Below are 24,128 nucleotides of genomic sequence, written 5' to 3' on the forward strand. Positions count from 1 at the left end.
CTCATTCAGCCATTAGCAAAACCAACCCGTTCATGATTTCACTACTCCAGGCATAGCGATCACTTTATCCCTCGCCCACAGTATTTTCATCTACATCCTAGATCCTCTGAGTAGTAAACATGCGCCCATTACACTCACTCTAAAAGTTTCAACTACCTCTTCCTCTGTCTCACCACCCCCTCGGCTAATACTTCGCTAGGAAACCTACTAAACATACACTGTAAGCTACCTATCCCTTTTCTACTGAACATTAATATAATCCATTCAAGTCTCTATCATTCACCTTGCAACCGAGCAGTTCTTTCCTCAAACTGCATATATATCTCATCATCCTAAAATCCCACGGCACTACCTTCGTCTAGTTAAACACTCACTTCAAATTTTTACAGAATATGTTCGCACTGGCAACTTGAAAGCTGTTCAGCATCATAGAGCCCTCCATCGAACAGTATGTAATTATCTAAAAGCATACAAATTACGAAAGTGGATTAAAACCTAAAACACGTTTTATACCATATCACACCCTTCGCAATATTAGATCTGTTTCAACGCATTAGCAGGTAAATTTACCAAAACCTCTTATCCTCTCTTAAATCATGATCAGACATTACACAGAGACCAAGCTAACGCCTTTGCTTTCTAATTACAGATTTTCACTTGGTATTGCGCCATTCGCTTGGTATTTTCATTCTGTATTTTCTTTCAATTTCAATTCACCACATATTCTCTTCAGCCCAACATGGCGCACAACGTATCTACTCACAAAGCACTCAGTGCCTCCATTTCTTTCACAGAAATCACTAATGTCATCAATCATACACGTTGTAATGCTCCTGGAACCGACAATATCTATCGACATTTAATCGAAAGTCCGCCAATACTGCTCAATCTTCTCGGTCACATTTACACATTTATTCAGCGTACCGACTATGTACCAGCTCATTAGAAAACATTCAAATTTCTCTTGTTCCTTAAATCCAATAAACCTACTGACAAGGTTACATAGTACCGATACAACTCGATACAATCTTCAGGAAAATCCTCGAAAAAATTATCGTCAAACAATTTCATGTTCATCTTTCTTATTACAGTATTTTACTACACCATCAAACTTCCTTCCGCCCACAATTTAGAATCCAGGAGCAGCTTCTGCGTCTCCTAACTACATCCATAAGCAGTATAATACCATCAAGCTATCCTGTCTGGTACGCTTTCATTTAGAGAAGGCATTTGATGGCGTGTAGCGTTTGCGTTTGCTTTCAAAACTACTAAATTTTCATCTTCGTATGGCATATGTCTGTTTTATTTACAATTCCTTGTTTGGCCACCTTACGTATGAACACATTAATCTATAGTCATCTCATTCCACAACTTGCACTCAGGCGTATCTAAGGCTCTTTACTGTCACCCTTATTATATATTTTTTATGTTGTTGACATGCCTCTTCTCCCGCAAAATGTTGACTTATTTCAATACGCTGATAATACAGCTTTTCTTGCAACTTGCGTACTATACAGTAAGTCAATGCGTTGCACCGAACAATACACACTTTTGTTCTGTGGTGCGATAAACGGCGACTGAAGTCCAATGCTGCTAAACCCTAAACTACAATATTTCTGTCTCCTAAGAAACGCTCCAGATTTCACCGTAATTCACACTTACTTCAAAAACTGCTAATGATACCCGTCTCAGAATCTACAAAACCGTTAATACGTAGGACTCTCCTTGGACACCTCAGATGGGAAACTTATGGCCAGCACATCACCAAGAAGGCATACAATCGACACAATCTATTAAAATGACTTACTCGCTAAACCAGGGGTATTTCTGCAGAGTGAGCTCTTAAACACTTTCTTATAGTTTTCTTCGGCCTGTGCTTAGTTGCCGCCATACTTAGATCTGGCAGCCCACTCCTTTTATGAAAAACTTCAGGTTCTCCAACGTCACACACTCATAATTCTATACCACATCAAACTCCAGAGCTCTATTCTAACATGACTTCCAAACATTTGGTTCCATTTAGAATACAAATTTTGCCTCAAATACTTCCAGCAACGCTCCATTCTCATATCCGCTCCTCGCAGATTCCACCAACGCCAACATGAATTTTCATATCGTTTACGCCATCAGTCATTCTACCTCTTCCTCCTCTTTACAATGTATCATTATTAATTACCACCAAGTCATCCAGATCTTTCTCTCACCAGAAAGTTTCTTCTCTATCACCCTCCGCCCAATATTACACCCTCATATTCGACACAACAATCCTATGTCACTAACAGAGCTTCCCATTGTCTATAATTAACGCTTGGTGCTGCGCCGAAGGGACAAGATTAACCAACATCCATCATTTTGCAATATCCTATAGTTTGCCCCGTCCAAATGCAGGTCACTAATCGATAGAATAGAAAAGAATAGAATAGAATATTTTTATTGCCGTTAGGTCTGTATACAGACAATAGACAACGTCAAATGCAGTTTTACAACTATGTTTTTAATCCCTTTTTCAATATACTCTTATCTTATTCAAATTCCTTAATATTATGATATGGTACAGTAATTAACCAATCATACAGTTTGCTTTTGAAATGAGTGAGCGGTAACTTTTGGATGTCTATTGGTACCCTACTCATAAATTTTGTACCTGTATTGCATAGCTATTTTTAATTTTTGTTAGCCTCCTGTATGATACATCAACTTGTTTAGCATACCTTGTGTTGTATGAATGAATATCCTGTCTACGTCTCACATCTGACATGTTTTGTTTTACATAAACTAAAACTTTATATATATATGTATATATACAAGTTTACAACAGTCATAATTTTCAACTTACAAAATAATGGTTTACAGTGTTCCTTGTATGATGCCCCACTGATTATTCTGATGACTTTTTTTTTTTTTTTTTGTAGTAACAGGACCTCATTTATGTAGTTGCTACTCCCCCAAAACAATATTCCATATTCAAAGGTACTCTGAAAAAAGGCAAAATAGGCTCATCTTATATAGTTTTTCGGTACATCCCTTAAATTTCGTATTAAACTTATTGTTCTTGAAAGTTTTACACATTCATATTCTACATGTGCCTTTCATGTCAACTGCCTGTCGATGGGGGCGCGGTGCCTCAGTGGTAGAGCGTCCATCTCTGGTGCTTGGGGTCACGGGTTTGATCCCAGCTCCCGCCAAGTGAACTTTGTGGTGGACAAACACCGTGCTCGTGGTTTTTTTCGGGGTTCTCCCGTTTCCTCCCACTTTCTTCATTCTTTCATTTCACTCATCTCTCATTATCACCGTCTCCTTTAGCCTAACCGGCATAACCGTGGTACGTAAAACTTAAAGATTTCATTTCATTTTTTCAACTGCCTGTCGAGAATAATGCCAAGCAATTTCACATTATTAGACATTTCCGGACATTCATTTAATGAAAGCATAGAGAAAGGATTTAGCTGAGATATTTAGTGGTAGATCATTTATCATTAACATAAACAATAGCGGCCCCAATACAGAACCTTGTGGAACCCCATGTTTTGTTTGAATACTATCAGATTTCATTCCATTAACACTAACAATCTGAGTACGACCTTCTAGGTATGTTTTAAAAAAGTTCAGACTCTTACCTTGAAAACCATAGCATTCCAATTTTCTTACTAATGTATAATGTTCAACACAGTCAAAAGCCTTACTTAGATCACAGAATGTAGCCAATGCAAAACCCTTGTTCCCAAATATTTCCTGAATACATTTCACTAGATTGTCAATGGCATCTATCGTTGAGCTACCGCTTCTGAATCCAAACTGTGAATTATTAAGCATTGTGTGTTCATTTAGATAATGATATGCCTGTCCTTTCGCCACCGTTTCAATAATTTTAGAGAATATGGGTACTAGAGATATTGATCTAGAGTTGGCTGGACATAATCTGTTTGCCTTTTTAAAGATTGGTATTACCTTACTTATTTTTAGAACATCTGGGAAAATCCCTTCACTTAAACATTTATTAATACAAAATGTAAGCGGCTCAGCAATATAGTTAATTACATTTTAATGAACTTATGCGACGGCTTAAATCTATTAACTATGCGTATGATATCTTCCGGTGTTACCAATTTAAAATCAAATATGTGCGAGTATTTATTAAGTTTATTTTCATGGTTATCAGATCCTATTTTATTATTTTTCACTATGTCTATAGAGTTTATAAAATATTTATTTAATTCATCAGGTGCAATATTCACTTTATCTGTCGTATTACCTTTTGCTACTTTATTTATTAATTTCCAAGCCATTTGATATTTATTGTGAGAGTTTTCGATGCTCATATGGTTAACTTTCTTTTCTCTTCTATTACAGCCTTTTTATATTTTTTACGTGTATTAGTATAATTTCTTTTATTATGCTCTGTCCTCTCATTTTTATATAAATTATAATAAGTCATTACTTTCTTCTTCATATCTGCTAATTGCGTACTTTAACACGGAATTTCTTTATGCCCTTTGTTTAATTTACCGGTGTTTTTGTTCATGACCATTTTTCTTTCCGGAAATGACATTTGAAATTTGCTTATGATACTCCTAAAAAAATAGTTAAATGTATCATTCGCATTTATGTTCATATCTGTATTTAGTCCCTCCCAATCTTCATGTAACAGTGACATAATGAAGTTATTAATTTTTTCAATTGTCATCGGTCGAGATTTAACCGTTACAGTATCAGGAGCCTTCCTGAGAAAGTTTTTATATATATCGTTTCCCAATACAATTCAAACCGAACAATGATGGGAAAAATGAAAAGGTATTACCTCGCTACTCACATTATTTCTACTTAAATTAGTAAAAATATTATCTAGACATGCGTTTAGTCCTGTTGGTTTATAATTTTGTATACAACAGCCAAATTGTCTTAGTAGATTGAAAAATTCCGTTACACTTTTTTTTTGCTCGTATTTACATCAAAGTGAGAATTTATATCACTCCCTATTATTACCTTGTACTTTTTCTTATAACTTATATATGTCAATAAACCTTCGAATTTTTCCAAAAAAATGTCAGGATTTCCATCAGGCGATCTATACAGTGATACGATTATTATCCTCAGATCTTCTGAACATATTGCAGTTGCCTCAAAATCTATTTCTACGCATAAAAAATTCAAATCTAGTTTACTATACTCTATGTCAGACGGCATAAAGATAGCTACCCCTCCCCTTTTATGCTGTTTCCTACTATAATAATTAGCCAAAATGTACCCATCTAATTTATAAAATTCAAGTTCGTTCTCTGTCGCTCAGTGCTCACTGTATGCATAGTATTTTGCTAAATTTTCAATTGCAAAATCTAATAGTACACTGTTTTTATCACTTAACCCTTGTATTAATACATTCAAGTAACAGATTCTCACATCTCCATCAGAAATGTTTTCTCTATCGGGTTTTATGTTTTCAATGTTATTCCTGTATTCAATGCTAAAAATGTTCGTTTTCTACTGTAATTTCCTTGGAAGGAACTAGTCTGTTCCAGTACAGAGGAATTGCATTATCTCCTTTACTATTTACCATCTCGTATACATTGTTAATTATTTCTGCGCACACGTGTTTTTGCTGTATCTGTTTAAATGTAGACTATGTGATGTGTATAGTTTCCTATCTAGCGCACTTATGTCTACTACACGAACGTTTCTGAAGTATTTTGTTATTTTATATATTTCTTTGTTCACACGTTCCACTTCTTTATTCACACATGACCACGTGGCTAAATCATATCTGTATGGCACAGTGAAAATTATAACTTTTGTATATAACAAGGCCTGAAGCCGTTGTTTTAGATACCGTAAAAATGCATTTGCTTGAAATGTCATTCGTGCTCGCCAAGAAAACTACTACATCATTATTGCCCATTAATTCCCTCACTAAATTTATCGAAAGTTGCACCTGGTTTTATAGTGCTTTTCACTTCACAATTACTTGAGTTGTTTAGTTGCAACCCTACATTTCTTCCTTGACTGTCCTTCACTCATCCCCGCAATATAATGAAATGTAAATCCAAATACCTTCATCATGATGTCTATAGTTCATTCTAAAATTTTCTCTCCCTGATTATGATTACGATCGTAAATATCGTAATGTAACATTTATTTACGTTATTTTATGGCATAAATTTATGTCGAGAAACCCTTAGACTATCTCTCATTCCTTTTCCACACTACCCTTTGCTTCTCTTTCCCCATGGAAGGCGTAACCTTCAAGCGGGTAGCTAGCCCAAGCTAGCTAAAAGAACGTGCGTCATTCCTTTATATTATAATTTCACTTATAACGTTATTTTTAAAGTAAGTGTTTGATACGTAATTTATATCTTGAAGCCCCATAGAGTTCGTTGTTGTGTACTTTCATCACAAGCCTGAAGTCGCTGTGCGACCCAGAGGGAATTTTTGCCCAATAATGTACCCCATTGGCTCTTTCAGATAATGAAAGATTTATAAAATTCCGTATCAGGGAGCCATCACAAATATAGGGGAAAAGTGTAAGGTATGGGACAGTGAAAATATCTCTCTGATGACTTGTGTTATGACATAGTGGCTGCTTGCAGATGTGCTAGTAGCACTTGAAACACAGTAAAATGGCTGCCACGTTCTGAACGTGCACAAGGTTTTAGAAGCAAAAGCACATTTTCCTTCATCGCAGGTAACTACTGTATGAGATGTATATTATAAGAATATTTGACAGTATGAAGAACTGTTAGAGGATTTAATATAAGAGTAGAGAGTTAGGTATTGAAAGTATAATCACAGCATTCTTGTACAATCCGCGGCAAAAAACCTGCAACATGGGGATGTAAGTTTATTGTGGAACTACGCCTAACAGCACAGGGAATGAACATAACGTCTAAGTGGAATTAATCACGCCAGCATAATCCTCGGCCTCCTCCCGTGCACACTTATTTTGGAACAAAAGACTTCGTCATTTCACAATAAACTTATATGCTCATGTTGCAGGTTTTTTGCCGCGCTTTGTACCATTATAATACTAGAATTCTTGTTTTTATAGTGTCAGTAGCAAAAACTTGGTATACAGTGACGATTAGGACATGATGAAATTGTCCCACTCCTCCCTACTCACAAGTGCGAAAATTATAGGTTGATTTATTATACTTCATGTGTTTCTGCTTCCCTAACGTTGCGTTTATTTAGTTTTTTTCACATCTGTATTTCAGAAAAATGCCACGCAAGTGGAGAAAGATAATTCTACACCACATACAAACACAAACAATGATATTCTTCAAGCCGTAAAGATAGAAATAGAGAAAAAGAAGAGCATACGAGAGGTAGCAAGAGAACACATCATATCGAAATCAGCCCTTGCTAGACATATTAAGAAGAGCAAGGAAGTCTCAAGGAAAGATGCTGTAATATTTCAAGGAAATCTTTTTCTTGTGGGAGGATCTTAACGCAAGTAAGATGAACTATGGGCTTACAACGAGGCAAGTACGAACTTTGGCTTAAGCATACACAAATTCCTTGAAGGAGAATATGCCGGAATCTTAGGCTGTGCACAAAACTGAGGGATATGACTAGCTTAATGGTTTTATGGAGCATCACCCTCTGTTATCACTGCCATCGCTGGAAGCAAATGTTTTGCAAGAAGTAGCAGCTTCGATAAACAGAACGTGGGTGATTTTTTGAACAATTTTGAACAGTTTGAACAATTTGAACATCTTCAAGCATAGAAAAAATACAACTTCATTCTAATGTTTACTTTTAACTCTGATGAAACGGTATTTAATACCGTACCCACGCCACTACGAGGACAGGAACAAGTCGGACAGGTAACACAGCGGAACGTCTTAAACAATGACAGTGCTATATACTGTCAATACAATTAGAAATAGCATTCGAGGACGGTATGAGGATTTCTTCTTCACCACCTCATAGCTTGACATTACCAAGTCTTACTGAATGGATGACTGTAGAGATATTTGATGTTTCCTTAGAACACATTATCCAAATTTCAAAATATTCGGAAGAGTATTCAATGATATTGCTCCTCGACAAGCACAAAACCCATGTAAATATCATTGTGATAGAGAAGGTTTATCAAAATTTCTTGGTTATGTATATTTTTCGCGCTCATTGCAGTCATAAACTGCAAATAGTGGAAGTTCGGTTTATGGACTTCTGAAGTCCCACTACAATCGGGTGTGCAGTGACTGGCTGGTTAATAACCCAGGAAAAACTATTTCTCCTCATTCTGTTGGTGAACTTATAGGGCTGGTATACCCTTGTACTATGACACAACAGAATATCGCATCTGGATATAAAGAGACTCTAACCCACCCTTTCAACAGTGCTCCTTTTACACAAAACAAATACCTGGTATCTTCAGTGAATAACTGTCCAAATCCCTCGTTGAACACAACGCACCGTTTTAACAGCGAAAATTATAGATAACCTTACCACACAGAACGTTGCTGACATGTCTCGGGATACGGGCCATAGTTCATTAGAGCTTTTGCCTCAAGGCTCTGGTACGACATCAGCTATCCAGGTAACTACATCTATTATTTTCTGCATGCAATATCTTCCACAAAACCAACCGTGGGAAAAAGAGTACTGGTCGAACAAGAATACTAACAGCAACTCCAGAAAAGATTAAACCAATAGAAGAAGCCTTTGCAAAGCAAAAGCGAAAGAGAGGTCTTTATAAGAATTCATTTCCAACAAGTAATAGAAAGGTTGATATAAACTCACAGTCCTCAATCGAAGACATATTGTTTTCTCAAGAGGACAATGTGTTGATGTATCCTTTAGTTCTGTTAGTAATGTTGGTCTATCCGTGAAAGAAATAGGCTAGGAAAACACTGATGTCAATGTTGAAAACGGTGATATTGTACTTCTTAAATTTTACATCAAAAGGTGTGTAGTGTAATTATGGAGAAATTTAATAAAATGTTTAGAACAGTGGAGGCGAAGTGAAATTAATGCGAAAAATAGCCGGATGTTCTGCGTTTGTTTCTCCTGAACAGGAGGATACTAGTTCTGTTGAGTTTCAAAATATCGTTCTTAAATTACTTTCTTCAATCATGGATATTGTAAAGCACGTATGCAGTCTTCGTATTCGTTTCGCCTTAACTTCTCTACATATAACATCCATTAAACAATAACCTCCAGAATTTAGATAGTTCTTGCCTTGTAATTCAATTTATTTTCATATTCGCTGTAAACTGTCTCAGAAGAGTCGAACTAGACAACAATAACGTGGTGTATTACTTTGTTTGCTTATTTTCCTTTCGATTCAGTTCCAGTTTCCTTTCTTTTTGAATATTAACCTTAACCTTATTTTTTGAATTTAATATAAAAAAGCGAAAGTATTGTCACACAGGGAAGTGGTTAGATGCCTGTTTACGTTTATTTGCAGGACTATCGTTTTTATTCTCAAACTGAAATATTTAGTAGGATGATAGTGTAGTACACAACGTTGTTTAATCACTTTTAGTAGCAATATAATGTATTTCTTTCCACTATGTATTGTTTCTGAATATCATTTCTGGCTGTTCCACTCCTTTCTGCTGTCGACAGGAATGGGACAATTCAAGTAGGACATAAAAAAAATTCAATATCTTCATAGTAGTTCAACTTCAAACGCAGTTAGTTTATATGTACCCTCTTGTGCATATATCGGGTGTTCTGAAAATGGCACTACAGAGCAAAGTAAAGCGAAAACGTTATATGATGGATTGCCCTCCGGAGCCTCCTTCAGCCGCTATGGGTATAATCAAAATTTCTCAATGTGGCAACGTAGCAGATTAACTTGGAAACATTAGCATCACTTTACAAATACATCAAGCAATTACATCGATTGCTACACTAATAAGTGATGATAGTAGGCATATATATTGACTTCAACTGCCATTTGGAAAGAATCGATGCAACTATTCGATAGATCAGTAGATCTACTTTATGGTTCTTGATTTGTGACGTTACCACATGGTGCAATTCGTATCTTGAAACAAGGACCTGAAAGGTATACAAATATGTATATTTTTTGGTTTATTATGACTCGTAGAATAGTGGTCCGTGGTCACCATTCTTAGAACTCCCGATACACATACACCCATATATATATATATATATATATATATATATATATATATATATATATAGGCCCGGCTCCAAGGGGCTATATCCCCCTTGACGCTAAGCTATACATTGGATAAAGTAGGCTTCAATCCTGCTTTACACACACTCTAAAAACAGTACCCATGATTTTGCACAAGTTCCCATGAAGGTACTTCGCTGATGTACCTATGAGAATTAAATGTACCGAAGACTTTAGTGGGTACACGCCGCATCTCAGCCTCTTACCCATGAATTATTGGGTACATGGAAGATTTATGGGTACAGTAAATTCGTACCGAAGAATGTACCCATGACAATAAGGTAACATGAACATACGCCATATTGTGTGTTATCGGTTAATGTGTTGTTTGTGCATTATTTGAATGAAGATTGGAAAGATTCGAGTTACCAATCAAACAAGTCACATATAAAAGTAAGTGGGATATTCTGTATTTATAATTGTATTTGGATATTTTAAATGAATTAACTTGTCTAAAATGCATATTATATTTCAATAGTCAAACAGTAATTTAAGCGATAGTTCCTTTGAAACCAGAAGAAATCTTACAAATAATAAAAAGCTTAAAAAGCTCTAGCTCTCCAGGTTGGGATGAAGTGCCAACCGTGATTGTAAAGGAAAGTTCTCTTCTTATTGCATATCAACTCTGTCATATAATAAATCATTCATTTTTGACAGGAATTTTTCCTACGCGGCTTAAGTTAGATAGAGTTACACCTGTGTATAAAAAGGGAAGTAAATTGGAGTTAAATAATTATCGTCCTATTTCAGTTTTGTCGTGCTTTTCTAAAATATTTGAGTTAGCAATGAAAGCGCGACTAAATAACTTTTTCCTTTTAAATAATATAATATCCACAAGTCAACACGGGTTTCAAAGCCAGAAGTCAACCAATACTGCAATCTTTAATTTCATCTCTGATTTAGCAATGGATATAAATAAAGGAAAGTACGTAATTGGTATTTTTGTTGATTTATCTAAGGCGTTCGATTCTATAGACCATGGTATTTTGCTAGAAAAATTGTATTCTTATGGCATCAGAGGTGTGGCAAACAATTGGATAAAGTCGTATTTATCTGAACGTAGTCAAACTGTTGGCATCTGTAAAGAGGTAAATGGCAGAAGAAAAATGTTTTAATCATCTTTAATGAAAGTTACAAAAGGAGTACCACAAGGATCAATATTGGGACCTCTTTTGTTTGTTGTATATATTAATGATTTGGTTAACAGTCTAGGCTGTGTGAAGTCAACATTGTATGCTGATGACAAATGTTCTTGTCAGTGGAGACTCAGTAAATGAAGCAGAAAGGCTCACTACAAAGACGCTAACAAAAATTATTAGTTGGTTAAACATAAATAAATTAACTATGAATTTAGGAAAAACTAACATTGTCAAATTTCGATTTCCGAGCCAAAGAAATGAACTTGTACCAATAACTGTAGACACTGTAGAATTATGTCAAACACCATCTATTAAATTTCTAGGAGTATATGTTAGTGAAGATTTAACATGGAATACTCATGTTGAATACATTAATACTAAACTCAGTTCACTCTGCTTTGCATTCCGTAGGTTGCAAGGTAGTTTGTGCAAGGAAGCTGTCATGTCCTTATACTATAGCAAAGTTTTTTCAATAATAAACTATGGTGTTATATTTTGGGGGAATTCGAGAATAAGTGCTAGTACATTCCGAATACAGAAAAAAATTATTAGAATAATGTTTAGCATGCCTGAACGATCCTCATGTAAAAATATTTTTAAAAAATATAAATTATTGACATTACCTAGTTTATATATATATCGCAAAATTATGTATGTAATCGAGCACAAGGATTTATTTACTTTAGCTAATACGATTCATTCATACAATACTAGGCAGAATTGTAATATGTATATTATCCAACAGAATTATGCAAATTTGAGCAAAACTGTGTATATGAATTGTATAAAATTATATAACAAATTACCAACAAAGTATAAGGACATTAACGAAAAACGGATATTTAGAAATACTCTGTTAGAATTATTGTTAGAAAAAAGCTATTACTCTGTAAAAACTTACCTTACTGATAATATATAGAGAATGTAAATCATATCTGACAACTGTAATGCTTAATTGAGGATTGTCCTCATTTGTAAGCTATGAACAGGCAAATAAATATGAATATGAATATGATGGTTAAATTTTAAATCTAGTTTTTTTTTTTTTTTTGTTTTTTGTTTTTTAACTTGCACAACATGCTAATTTTCGTGACTTTATCTGAATAATATTCCGACTTTTCCGCGGGTGCCATTAACTTGTGTAGGCAAATCAAGAGTCATTTATGGAATTGAAAGTGCAAGGGTAAGTATTCCACAGACATGCTTACGTGCACCTTGCACTTCACTAGTTTGTATAAGTTGTGTTTATGGGTTCTGGTGCTTACGTTCAAGGGAACGTTTAATAAATACCTGTACCTTGTGCTTGTGCAAGGACTTCGCCGTGTAAGTGTTTTATCGCCGGACCAATTTTTGGAAATTTACAGGGTAAATTGGAGAATTTATTTTGGTTTGAGAGGAAAAGTGAGTGAAAGTCAGATGAGGGGAATAGTGATTTCTGTAGGCTGTGTTTGATATTGTAAGGGATACTGTATGTGGAGGCGGAAGTGACTGTTTGGCGGAGAAGTACACTTGTTATGATTTAGTGGCGGCAAAGACAGTGTGGCAATAGCGCGTATATGTTAAGATTGTGACATATCCTGTTTGCGTTTTATAGAATTATACAAAAATAACGAATGCCAGTTGTTGAAATTGTGTGAAAGACACTGTATACTGTTTACAAGTGGAGCTTTACTAATATGAAGTGCTATTGAAGCTAGTATCATTGCCAAAAAACATCTGTTTCACTACCAACTCGCATACCCACCATCGCTGACATGCCTGCTTCTTTCGGACGCACCCAGCACTGTAGTATGCATCCGGACGCCGTGTTCTCCGCAATAGTAATTTTTTATGCCAATTTTAAAAGTTTACATGCCTCTGTTTTGAAGGTAACTGAACCTAACGTAGCCTCACGTAACGTAATGTAATCTAACCAAGTGTAGTACACTTTGCTACATTTTTCTATTTTCATGTGGCACTCGAAATAACACAAATGCCCCCTTCTCCCTCGGACACCAGTCACACCGTTGCACCCCTCTACCTTCTACGGATACCTCGAAGTCCTTGTACAAGTAAATGACAAAGAAAACATACCCAATGTGCACACAGAGTAGGCCTACTTTTATCAAAATGCAGCAATGAAACTGGCAATATAATGGGGGAGGAGTTATCCTTTCCCTCACCTGATAGGCCTACATCACGAAAGTAACGACGAAAACTGAAAGGACTTAAATTAACCTGGCCCTAGCTGATATTCCACAAGTTCGTAAAAAAAAAAAAAAAAAAAAAAAAAAGCGATCGAAGGAAAGATTTAGCAACTGCGCCTATTTCTTTTATGAACGGCGCTAGCTTAAACTTGGCCAAAACAAAAATAAAATATACGGTTCCTTCGAAATTTCAGTGTTTCTTGCTCAGTATCGCAAACTCAAATAGGAAATGCAATATCTCAAACTAAACAAACAAAGAGACAAATATAATTTCGTTAAACTTTCCTGATCCACTCAACAATTTGTCTGTAAATACTGTGATTCTACTCGTGTGTAATTTATAAGACCCCCAAAATAACTTATGCTACTAACATTTAATACAGTGGTGTCCACCCCCCTCATGTCCATGACGCACCAACCCTCAATTGTCTATCCGTAGGTGTTCTTCCATAAAAAAAATATTTTCGATTAATTTTTACACCTCCTGAAACATATTTATATAGATGTTTACCCCCCAAAATTTCAATGACGCAGTTTGCGTCATAGCCCCCCTTTTTGGACACCCCTGATTTAATATTACTCGATACAGCTGGTGGGCAATATTTTGTTGGGTGCCAGTATCTGTCTGCTACACAGGGTTAGCAAAAAACCGGTGTTTTGGTTTAAATAAATTTCTTAATTTATTTAGATTACATATGGATATAAATAATTTTAGTTGGCCTTAACGTCCTTATGCAACACAATGATATGAAAGTAGATCTTTTTCCGAAAGTAGTCATCGATTACAAGGAAAATGTTTAGCTGTCTGATGTAATAGGAATAAATAGCGCGATTATAATACAAATGTGTTGCTTCATCTTTAAAGCACAGTAACTTTTATTTTGATTTATAATTATGAATTAGCTTATTATTGGTAAAAGAAAAGTGACAGTTCTCTTTTCTTCTTGTTCGTAAGGTATTTTCATAAGAAGATTGACAGAGGAAGAAAGAGGCAAAAACTGATATCAAAAGTGAAACAACAAACCTGTATCGTTCCAAATGAACCCTTGGCCGGTTCATCTAATGAGAAATCGCATTCATCAAATTCAACAGAAAATGTATCTGACTACTTATTGGAGTTAGAGGTAATTATATTAAAGTATTGCTTTATATTAGCGAGTGACCGTAGGGCAGTTGAGTAGAGCTTGGCTTCGTATTAGGAAGGTCCTGGGTTCGCGCTCAGAAACCGCTTATCCCTGGTTTCCCTCAGTCGTACTAGGCAAATGTTGTAATGGTGCCAAAAAATAAGGCCAGTGTCGAGTTTTTAAACCCGTTTAACAAAAGGTAAAATTATTGTACGAAATTTTAACCATTTATTTTTATCTTTTCCAAATTTTTATTATTTTGAAATTATATTTTTATTATTATTAGAAATCGCAACATCAATGTTTCGGATGTCTTTAAGACCGTCATCAGTAATTACGGTAAATTGGAGAAGGAATTTTGAATAGCCTGTTTAAGCAATATTCATGTATTGTAGTAAAATCTGGTAATATGGCAGTAGGATACGGAACTTTATTCTTTGTTTTTTGTTAGAATAGAAGTGCTTGGAATTGGGACCACGCAATTTGATTAATTTCGTTTCTTCGCCTTTGCGTTGTGATCTCAATAAGTAATCCGTTATTTTATGAGCCATAAATAGCAGCAAAATCCAAACATGTTTTAATAAATATTCGCTTTGATATTTTAAAGATCAAGTAAATGTTCTCATACCATTAAAATGGTAAAGTGTTGCTATCTTTAAATTGCTGTAATAATTATAGGTACCTGTATACATTTATTACATTTAGTAAACTTCCAATTAATTAATTACTTCCCCAATACCTTTAATCACGCGTAATAGTTTTGTTTTCCTATCACACATCACTTTTGAAGAAATTGCTGGAATTACTGTATCAGTGAATGCTCAACATAAAATTCATTGTATGTTGATTGCAAAATTCTAAATTTAACACATTAAACTATACTTATCTAAAGTTGCATAGATCTTTCCACGATCTGTCGCTCTTTTTTTCACGGAATTGCTGCAGTTTTTTAATATATTTTTATTGTATGCATTTTTTCTTTTCCTTCTGACATCCTTCTACCGGGCAGGGCACTTTTGCCCCCCCCCCAATATTTTAAGGTGGGGTCCTCGCCCCCCAATATAATCCAGTTGAGGAAGAATTAAAAAAGAGGAGCAAGAATTTCTGTCGTAAATTACGTCGTACCTTTAATTCAATATTAGAAACAGCCTTCTTATTCGATAAAAAGCACCGTTTCCAAATCGGCGTTTAACCTTTTTAGGATTCTCACTTTTTGAGGTACATTTTAGACTTTCACTCAAACAGCTACTGCCTCCTTACTATTTATCGTAGGATCGTGGTTCATGCCTCGTTTTTCTCAGGATAGATCATACTTTCAAACGATACCACTCTCTTGTCCGTATTATACACCAGAAATAAGAAAATTGAAAAAAGAAACATGAGGTTTTTCGAAAAAAAATCGAAATTTTTGTGCCCCTCTGGCCCGGGTCTGGGTTTACGTAGGGATCTGAATCTTTTAAAAAATCTTGTTATATACATAATACGTGCGCAAAATTTCGTTCTTGTATCTTGAAAACTGAGGTCGGGAGAAATTTTTGAAAGTCTGAAGGTGACCGATCTTTTCATATATGTATATAAATAGAGGAAGTTCGGGTATTATGGAATAGTCGGATAATATGGAATACCTCATTAGCTCGCCTGTGATGTGTTACTTCCAAGCGGAGAGGAAAGAAACTACTACCTCACGTCCCTATGATGCTCTACAGTCTGTCTCCATGTGATTGTGACATTCGTTGTGTTGGTAGACGTGAAAATCTGATTTGTTATTCAGGAATACTTTTACAGTATGTGGTTTACAACCGGTGTTTTCCTATTGAAATGTAATAGAAGAACAATTCTTTATTTACTATGACGTTGGATATACAGAGTGGTAGTTTGATAAGCGCCATTATCCTATACGCCTTCGAATGAGTTTAACAGCTCTTTCGTTTCCAAGCTGGCGTGAAGGGCAATATGGAATACCCGCAAGGAAAGCATGGTATTCCGTATGGTATTCCGATTACAAAAATATCTATCGGTATTAGGCAATTAAACATACATTTATGATGACAACAATGCTAAGTGTATTTTTTATTACAGCAAATTGTCTGATGATACAAGGGGTGAGCTTGGGTCCAGCGTTCATCATGTTTAATGTGAGCACACAATGACTGTGCCGATCCTGAAGCAGAGTATTATATTATATTATATTATATTATTTTGCAAGTAATCACAATCAGTTATGGCTTGGCATTCAGATCTTTAAGTTTTACTTCCCACGGTTATGCCGGTTAGGCTAAAAGAGGCGTTGATGATGAGAGATGAGTGAAAATGGTGGAATGAAGAAAGTGGGAGGAAACAGGAGAACCCCGAGAAAATCCACGAGCACGGTGTTTGTCTACCACAAAGTCCACACGGCGCGAGCTGGGATCGAACCAGGGACCCCAAGCACCGGAGGTGAACGCTCTACCACTGAGCCACCGCGCCCCGTTTGCTTGGCATTCAGAATTTTCATATATTGTCACTATATTCATTGTATGTTCAACAGAAAACTTTCTTTTCTATATAGCATTTGTATTCCATATTCCCCGTCTATTTCATATTACCCTCCAAAGTGGTTTCTTTACAAATTATAAATTTTACCCACCCCTGTAACGAAACTTTTTTATCAAGATATACATAAATTAAGCCAAATATGTAAGGCGTATACTTATTTTTTTCAATGTGCAATTATTAACAAAGTTACAAGCGAAACAAAAATGGTATTCCATAATACCCGAACTTCCTGTATATATATACCTCGGTATAAAATATTTTTAAAAAAACGTACTGCGTCATTCCTATTTAGCCTAGAGTCATGGTTCAAACGCCATTTTCTTCAGTATAATAAGCCCTTTCCAACAGTATCACTCACATGTCCGTATCATACACCTAAACCAGATAATTAGGGAAAAACTCGGAAGTATTTTTGCAAATCCAACCAAAACATTTTGCCCCTTTGGCCTAGGCCTGGGTTGACGTAGGGATCTCAATTTTTTCTAAAAATACATTGTTATGTACATAATACGTGTGCAAAATTCCAATCTTGTATTTTAAATACAAAGGGCAGAAAAATTGTTGAAAGTCTGAATTTAGGCTCTCTTTATACACACACGTACGTATATACTTGTTATAAAAATTTACTGCGTCATTACTATTTAGGGTAGAGTCATGGCTTAAACGTTATTTTCTTTCGTATAACAAGCCCTTTCCAACGGTGCCACACACATGTACGTATCGTATTCCTGAACCGGAAAAATCGGGAAAACTGATTTTTTTTTCTGAAAAAATCAGTCCCTCGGAATATTTACGGCCCTCGTGCCCAGACTCGGCTTCACGTAGAGATCTCAGAAAAAATTTAGAAATATCCAAAGGTACATACAATTCCAATCTGATATCATGAAAAAAACTACAGGCGTGAAAACTTTTTGAAATTTGCCTTAAGAAAAGGTAAAAAGTCACACCCTTCCGCACCCACTTGGCGCAGCCAAGTTGACCATCTGGTTCCAAAACGCATCTGGGGTGTTCTTTGGTCCATCCTTGACTTGACTAATAAAAAAAACGACTTAAGTACCTGTTATAGAACCTAAATGAGAGGTCAAAGACCACAGTACGCCATGGTAACAAAAGTTACCCAAAATCCTAAAATAGTTAATAGAGCACTGAGGCTTCAACAAACACTATGGTATCACTGATATGAGAAGTGAAGATCAATGTGGTGCAGTGAAGTTCCCAGTATTTGAAGAATTTGTTTTAATGCCTTTAGACAAATTTGACTTAGCTTATGTATTTTGCAGCGGAGCGGATGCAGCAGACGGAGATCTGGAGGGAAGGGGGCCGTTATCCAGCAGTTGGTAGAAAACGGCTGAATATGATTATATATTTATTGATTGTTTTGCCCCCCCCCCCCCCAATATTTTCTTCAAGTCGGCGCCTATGCTTCTACCACCAACAGATTACATCTGTTGCACATAAGAATATAAGAGTACTTTGAAACCAATTTTGCAGTTCAGAAAGAAGTCTTGTATCAGCTTTTACTTGATTTTGTAAATGAGAAGGAGAGTTGACTGTAGTAGCCATGCGCTTTGAAGTGTCAGGCCGCTGACCTCAATGTTCCAGAATCGATTCTCACTGGAGCATGGTTGTTTGTGGATTTTAGAAACTTACCCAAACAAAGCCGAGAGCTGCTAAAATCAGGGTTTAAAAAAAACAACCCACCTGCGCCCATATCGGTTTTCTCGAATTTATTTTTCAAAATATCTAAATGTCTGTGGGTAAAAGTGTTAAAATGTGATTTATATTTCAAGATTCTCATTGTCACAATTTGCAACAAGGGGGGCGCGGTAGTTCAGTGGTAGAGCGTTCACCTCCGGTGCTTGGGATCCCTGGTTCGATCCCAGCTCGCGCCATGTGGACTTTGTGGAGGACAATCATCGTACTCCTGAGTTTTCTCGGAGTTCTCCCGTTTCCTCCCACTTTCTTCATTTCACCATTTCGTTCATTTCTCTTTATCACAGCCTCCTTTAGCCCACAAACCATAACCATGGAACGTAAAACTCAAAGACTTCATTCATTTCAAATATAAGCATAATCTATACATTAAATTGTATAATTATCTCAATTAATTCCATAATTATTTCAAGCTGAGATTTTAAAAATTCATTCAGTACTTTACAAAGGTCCTAGAAAAGACTTAATTAGTATATATTGAATGATGTAATATGCCTAAAAGTCCAAATTTTGTAAAAATCACTTTCAATGTGATCCGCTTAGTTGTATGACTAATATATTCATCAAAAGCTCAATAACCAGGTGGTTTTTTTCCAGGTGTTTCCAACCCGAAAAAAACACCTTTTTTGGCTGAGCTGGGCCTACATGGGCAAACTCTGACGAAAATACAGAGTTTTTTACCAAGAACAAGCGAATTCCAAAGTAAAGTTATAAGTTTTTGTAGTATGTTACCACTAAAAAATCGTACCAAAGTATAACATATTTCGTTTTTAAAATTAATATTGTTAAACATTCTAAGGAGTACTTCTATTTGTTTGTCGCCTTTATAGAGAATTATCGTGTCGTCTACATAACGATAGTATGTAAAAAACTTTTCAATTTAGATGTAGCTACACTTGATACGATAATTGTTGCATATTTTACACAGCATTGTTATTTCGTGATTTTATTTCTTTATGTAAATATGTACTGTATTCTTTATATTTTATTAAACATATCTAAACTCATTCCTTTTGGATATATATATTACAGACATCGTTTCCAGAAACCTCAAGGACCAACCCTGTTCTATACTGCCGAGTCCAAAATGCTGTAAAGGAAATGGAGAAACAGCTGTGATATCAAGGAGACCTCCCTGCTGCTCTTATGTATTTATTACGTTAAGAATTTATTATACCCAACTTGGTTTGGACAATTTCTGGGACTTGCAAACAATTTTTAACACGTGAGAAAGAAATATTAAAAGCATCGCACTGGAGAAACGATATAAAACACTGAAAAATTATAACGAAAACAACTGTAAGAATAACAATTAAACAATAGCAATAAACTTGTTTTTGTATCACTTGAATTATTTTCCTGTATATCTAGTATTTTTAGCACTTCATTTTAAAATAAGAATGTTTATTTATTATTTAATAACATTATATAATGTATCAGCAAAAATTGTGAAAAATAAGGTTAAAACATCAAATTTGAATTATCAGCGCCCTCCCCTCCCCCCAAATCCAACAAACCAGTCTGGCCCTTGGTTGTTCTTGAAATTTTTCGCGTAGCTTCCGGATCTGCTTTATTCAATTTGGGATGCTTTAATCGGTGTGAGTCCCCACGCGCAAACTGAAGTATTCTTTCTTCATTCCTAATCCACAGCTTGAAGAAGAATATGTTGCATGTTGACCCAAGTAAAATAAAATAACAACTGGGCAAAGAAAATAAGTTTTATTGAAAACTAAAAGCTTAGCTTTTAATGAAAGGTATTTGCATAGATCAGCTGTTAAGTTGTTTTATTTGGGTTGATACAAGCAGAGCTTTGATGTCGAAAATATCATCGATGGTATTCTTAAGTATTTTCATCAGAAAACTTGTAACTTAAACATCCTTCAGGAAAGACTGAACGTCCAAAAGGTGATACAATATTTTCCCACAGTTAAGAGGACTTTGCATATTTGTAGCAGCATAGAAAGCATCACTAAGGAAAAATGAAGTCTCAATTCTGTATGGCATCCAATCTTAGGGAAAAAAAAAAGTTTGCAGGATACCTCTTATCAGTGGCGGATCCAGGAAATATTTTTGGGGGGGGGCTTGGATAAGCATATTTCACCATGAGTTAGTTCGGTGAAGAAAAACCTTCCTAAATTATTTATATATGGTGCTAAACACGCTATATTAAGGAACCATAATTATAAGGAACTACAAACATGGTGTACAACCTCATTGTAACAAATATACAAAATAGAATGAAGAAGTAACAACATTTATGCCCAATGCAATACTGTTTAATTTGATCTTACCTGGTTTACTGGAATAACAATTGCATTCGTCGAGGATGCAATTGAGAAAAATGATCTATAACTTCTTCAACACTAATGGAAACATTTTCTCTATGAATGTTCATTAGAGCAAGTCCATTTAGTCTATCTTCACTCATTGTTGTCCGCAGATATGACTTAACCAATTTCAAAGTGGAGAAGCTCCTTTCGGCAGAACATGTAACAGGTAGAACACATAGCAAGTGAAGAAGTTTCTTTATATTGGGATAGAACACTGTAAGTGGGTCACTGTATGCTTCTATTGCACTGTTAGGTGGATTGCTTTTATTTTTCCAATGCTCACGCCAAAGAGCCACTTCACTTTTTAGTGCAACTTCACAATCATCAAAATCTTCCAGGTATTTGCGAGCAGATTCAACCACATCATTTTCTTTAACTTCTTTCACAAAGCTGGTAACAGTTTAAAAAGGGGGAGAATAGATTGAACTGATGAGAATCTGGAAGACAATTCATTTATAAGGTGGTCCAAAAATGGAAGGTAACATTCCTTCTGTAGAACTCTTGAGGATTTGATGCTTCTACACTAGATCTGTATACCTGTCTTTTAACTGTACGAGGACATGCTATTACAACACCATTTTGCTTTGCTATTTCCTCTGCTTTTTTAAAAATAGTATCATAATGTTCATTGTCATTACGGTACTCCTTAAGCAGATGCAAAATATTATCTATCATTGTGTAACACTGGTGAAGCTCCACAGAGGGATTCTGAAGTTGGCGAGAAAGTGAGAGAGTAAGACCAAGCACTGTGCCTACAATGATAAGTGCAACAATAAAATCAAATCTCATAGTAGACGACAGGAGTCCAGCGGATTTTATCGATGGCACTTTTTCATCTACACAATTTAAAAATGCAACAACAGAATCAAACACATGAAGAAAAAATATAATGCTATCATGGCGTTCAACAAAACGAGTTTCACATAAAGTTTTAAGTTTGTGCCTCTTTTCTTCAGGATGTTGACTGATGATTGAATTTGCCATCGTTTTTATTCGTTGGGCTGAGTCCCGCACAAAGTTTACTACTACTGTCACTGTACCTATCATATTTCTAATACTTGGTTCAGAACAAGCGTATGTTAAAGATAAATTTAACTGGTGAGAAGCACAATGCATATATATTGCCAACGGATTAAGTTCCCGGATCCTATTCTGTACCCCTTTTACCTTTCCTGCCATGTTGGCTCCACCATCATATGACTGCCCTCGTAAGTGACACAGATCTAAACCTAGTTCTGAAAATTTATTCAAAATACTTTTTGCAAGACCTTCACCTGTGATATCATTAACTTGAACAAAACCTAAGAACATTTCTTTCACTTTACATAAGTCAGTGTCAAGATAACGAATGCACACAGACAATTGTTCAGCAGAACTGGCATCTGTTGTCTCATCGGCAATCACAGAATACAGTTTCGACTTTTGTATTTCATTTGCGATTTTTTTTGCAATGATATTACCACAACACTGGATTAATTCATTTTGGATAGTCTTACTAATAAATGTGGCATTTTTGGGCGCTGTTTTCAAGTGATTTTCAAGTTCTATGTCCCCTGCATCAACACGAAATCTTAGCAGTGACCTGAATTTACCTTCATTTGTTTTGGTATCTTTGTCAAGTACAATTATTCCGTCATCACGATGACCACGAAGAGGAATATTTTCCTGACCACAGAACATTATGGTTTTGACAATGGGAATCAGTCGCTTTCTGTTTTCAGTTATTCTTTTTTTGGCTTCAGCGATGAGCAATACATCAATTGAAAGTTCAGGGTTTTCAAAAGTTCTTACAAAATTGACACTTTTTTCAATAGCACTTTTGTGATAAGCATTGCCTGCATGTTCTCGAAACACTTCCAGCGCATGCTTATATTTTTTCAACGGCGTTTTCACTAAATTCCCGAGAGGAGTTTTTCGTTTTTCTCCTGCTTCGTCCGGTCCAAACAATACACACACCTTACAGTAAGCACCTTCATTCTTTCTACTATATGACAACCAAGGGAAATCGGTTAACCACTTTATATTGAATTTACGATTCTGACCGGACTCAACGACAAGTGGAAATTGATAGTTTGAATTTGGTGTCCATGTTTTTGTGAAAATGTGGTATTTTTCTTCATTTGTAATTACACATTGTCCTACAAAACTCCCAATGTCGTCCATTGCAGAACCGTGTTTTAAGTCAGAGCTGCTTATCTTACCTTGCACTGCAGCTGTGAGTCCAGTTGGAATAGTTTCACAAGAAGCACTGGAAGAATCATTACCTAAACGTTCTTCTTCACCACTTGCTTTTTTCTTTTTTTCGGTCTTGATTAAAAATGGTTTTAAGTCAATTTGTTTACGCTTCGACATCTTAAAGAACAGAAAGCTCAAACAAAAACATATAATTCTTTCGAATGGCGGGAATGTAACTCTTGTCTTGACTTGTCTTATGACTATTATCAGTCAAATAGGTAGGTGTACCAGCTCACTAGTCATATGTGCTACAAATGCTAAATGGTCAAATTTGTACCTCAAACAGAGGATTTAAAATTCAAAAGCAAAATAGAATAAAATACAGGACACAATCGGGAAGAAATGACACAAGTCAGGAAAATAGTCAAAGTTAGGGAAAGGTCAAAATCGGGAAAGAAGTTCAGACAGGGAAAGAGGGCGAAAAGCCAAGATGAACAGGACAAAAAATTAAGGGTGAGTGGGAGGTATAAAATGAAAAAGAAAGCGTGTAAAAAAGAAGGGAATGTGTGTACGTGTAAATGTAACAGAAAGTGTAAGTGTAGTGTAAGTGTATAGCAAGGCCCACTTAACCTTCTTCCTCACGGAGCACTACCAGACACGAGACACCCACTATAACAGCCACTGCCGAACTCCGATGTAACTCTGCGTGCTACGGACGATAAGCGTAATTGTTTTCTTCCTTCTTTACGGAGGCTGGCTGTACTCAGTTACGTAGCAAG

At 35.8% G+C, this 24,128-nt stretch overlaps 2 protein-coding genes across 2 annotated transcripts in view; one reads left to right on the plus strand and one right to left on the minus strand.

Moving 5' to 3' along the window:
• Positions 1-21,262, plus strand: part of LOC145667997 (uncharacterized) — a 52,158-nt gene extending 30,896 nt beyond the window's left edge. The window contains exons 2-3 of the mRNA XM_081735440.1: positions 14,428-14,596; positions 19,877-21,262. Coding sequence (XP_081591566.1) covers positions 14,428-14,596; positions 19,877-19,963 — 256 coding nt within the window. The 3' untranslated portion in view covers positions 19,964-21,262. The remainder of the gene's footprint in view (positions 1-14,427; positions 14,597-19,876) is intronic.
• Positions 1-23,591, minus strand: part of LOC145667995 (zinc finger MYM-type protein 1-like) — a 126,764-nt gene extending 103,173 nt beyond the window's left edge. The window contains exon 1 of the mRNA XM_081735438.1: positions 21,136-23,591. Within this exon, the coding sequence (XP_081591564.1) occupies positions 21,628-23,526 (1,899 nt within the window). The 5' untranslated portion in view covers positions 23,527-23,591 and the 3' untranslated portion in view covers positions 21,136-21,627. The remainder of the gene's footprint in view (positions 1-21,135) is intronic.
• Between the last annotated feature and the right edge of the window lie 537 nt (positions 23,592-24,128).

The sequence above is a fragment of the Thermobia domestica genome, chromosome 13 (assembly GCF_964235325.1).
Source record: "Thermobia domestica chromosome 13, izTheDome1.hap1.1, whole genome shotgun sequence".
Classification (NCBI taxonomy): domain Eukaryota; kingdom Metazoa; phylum Arthropoda; class Insecta; order Zygentoma; family Lepismatidae; genus Thermobia; species Thermobia domestica.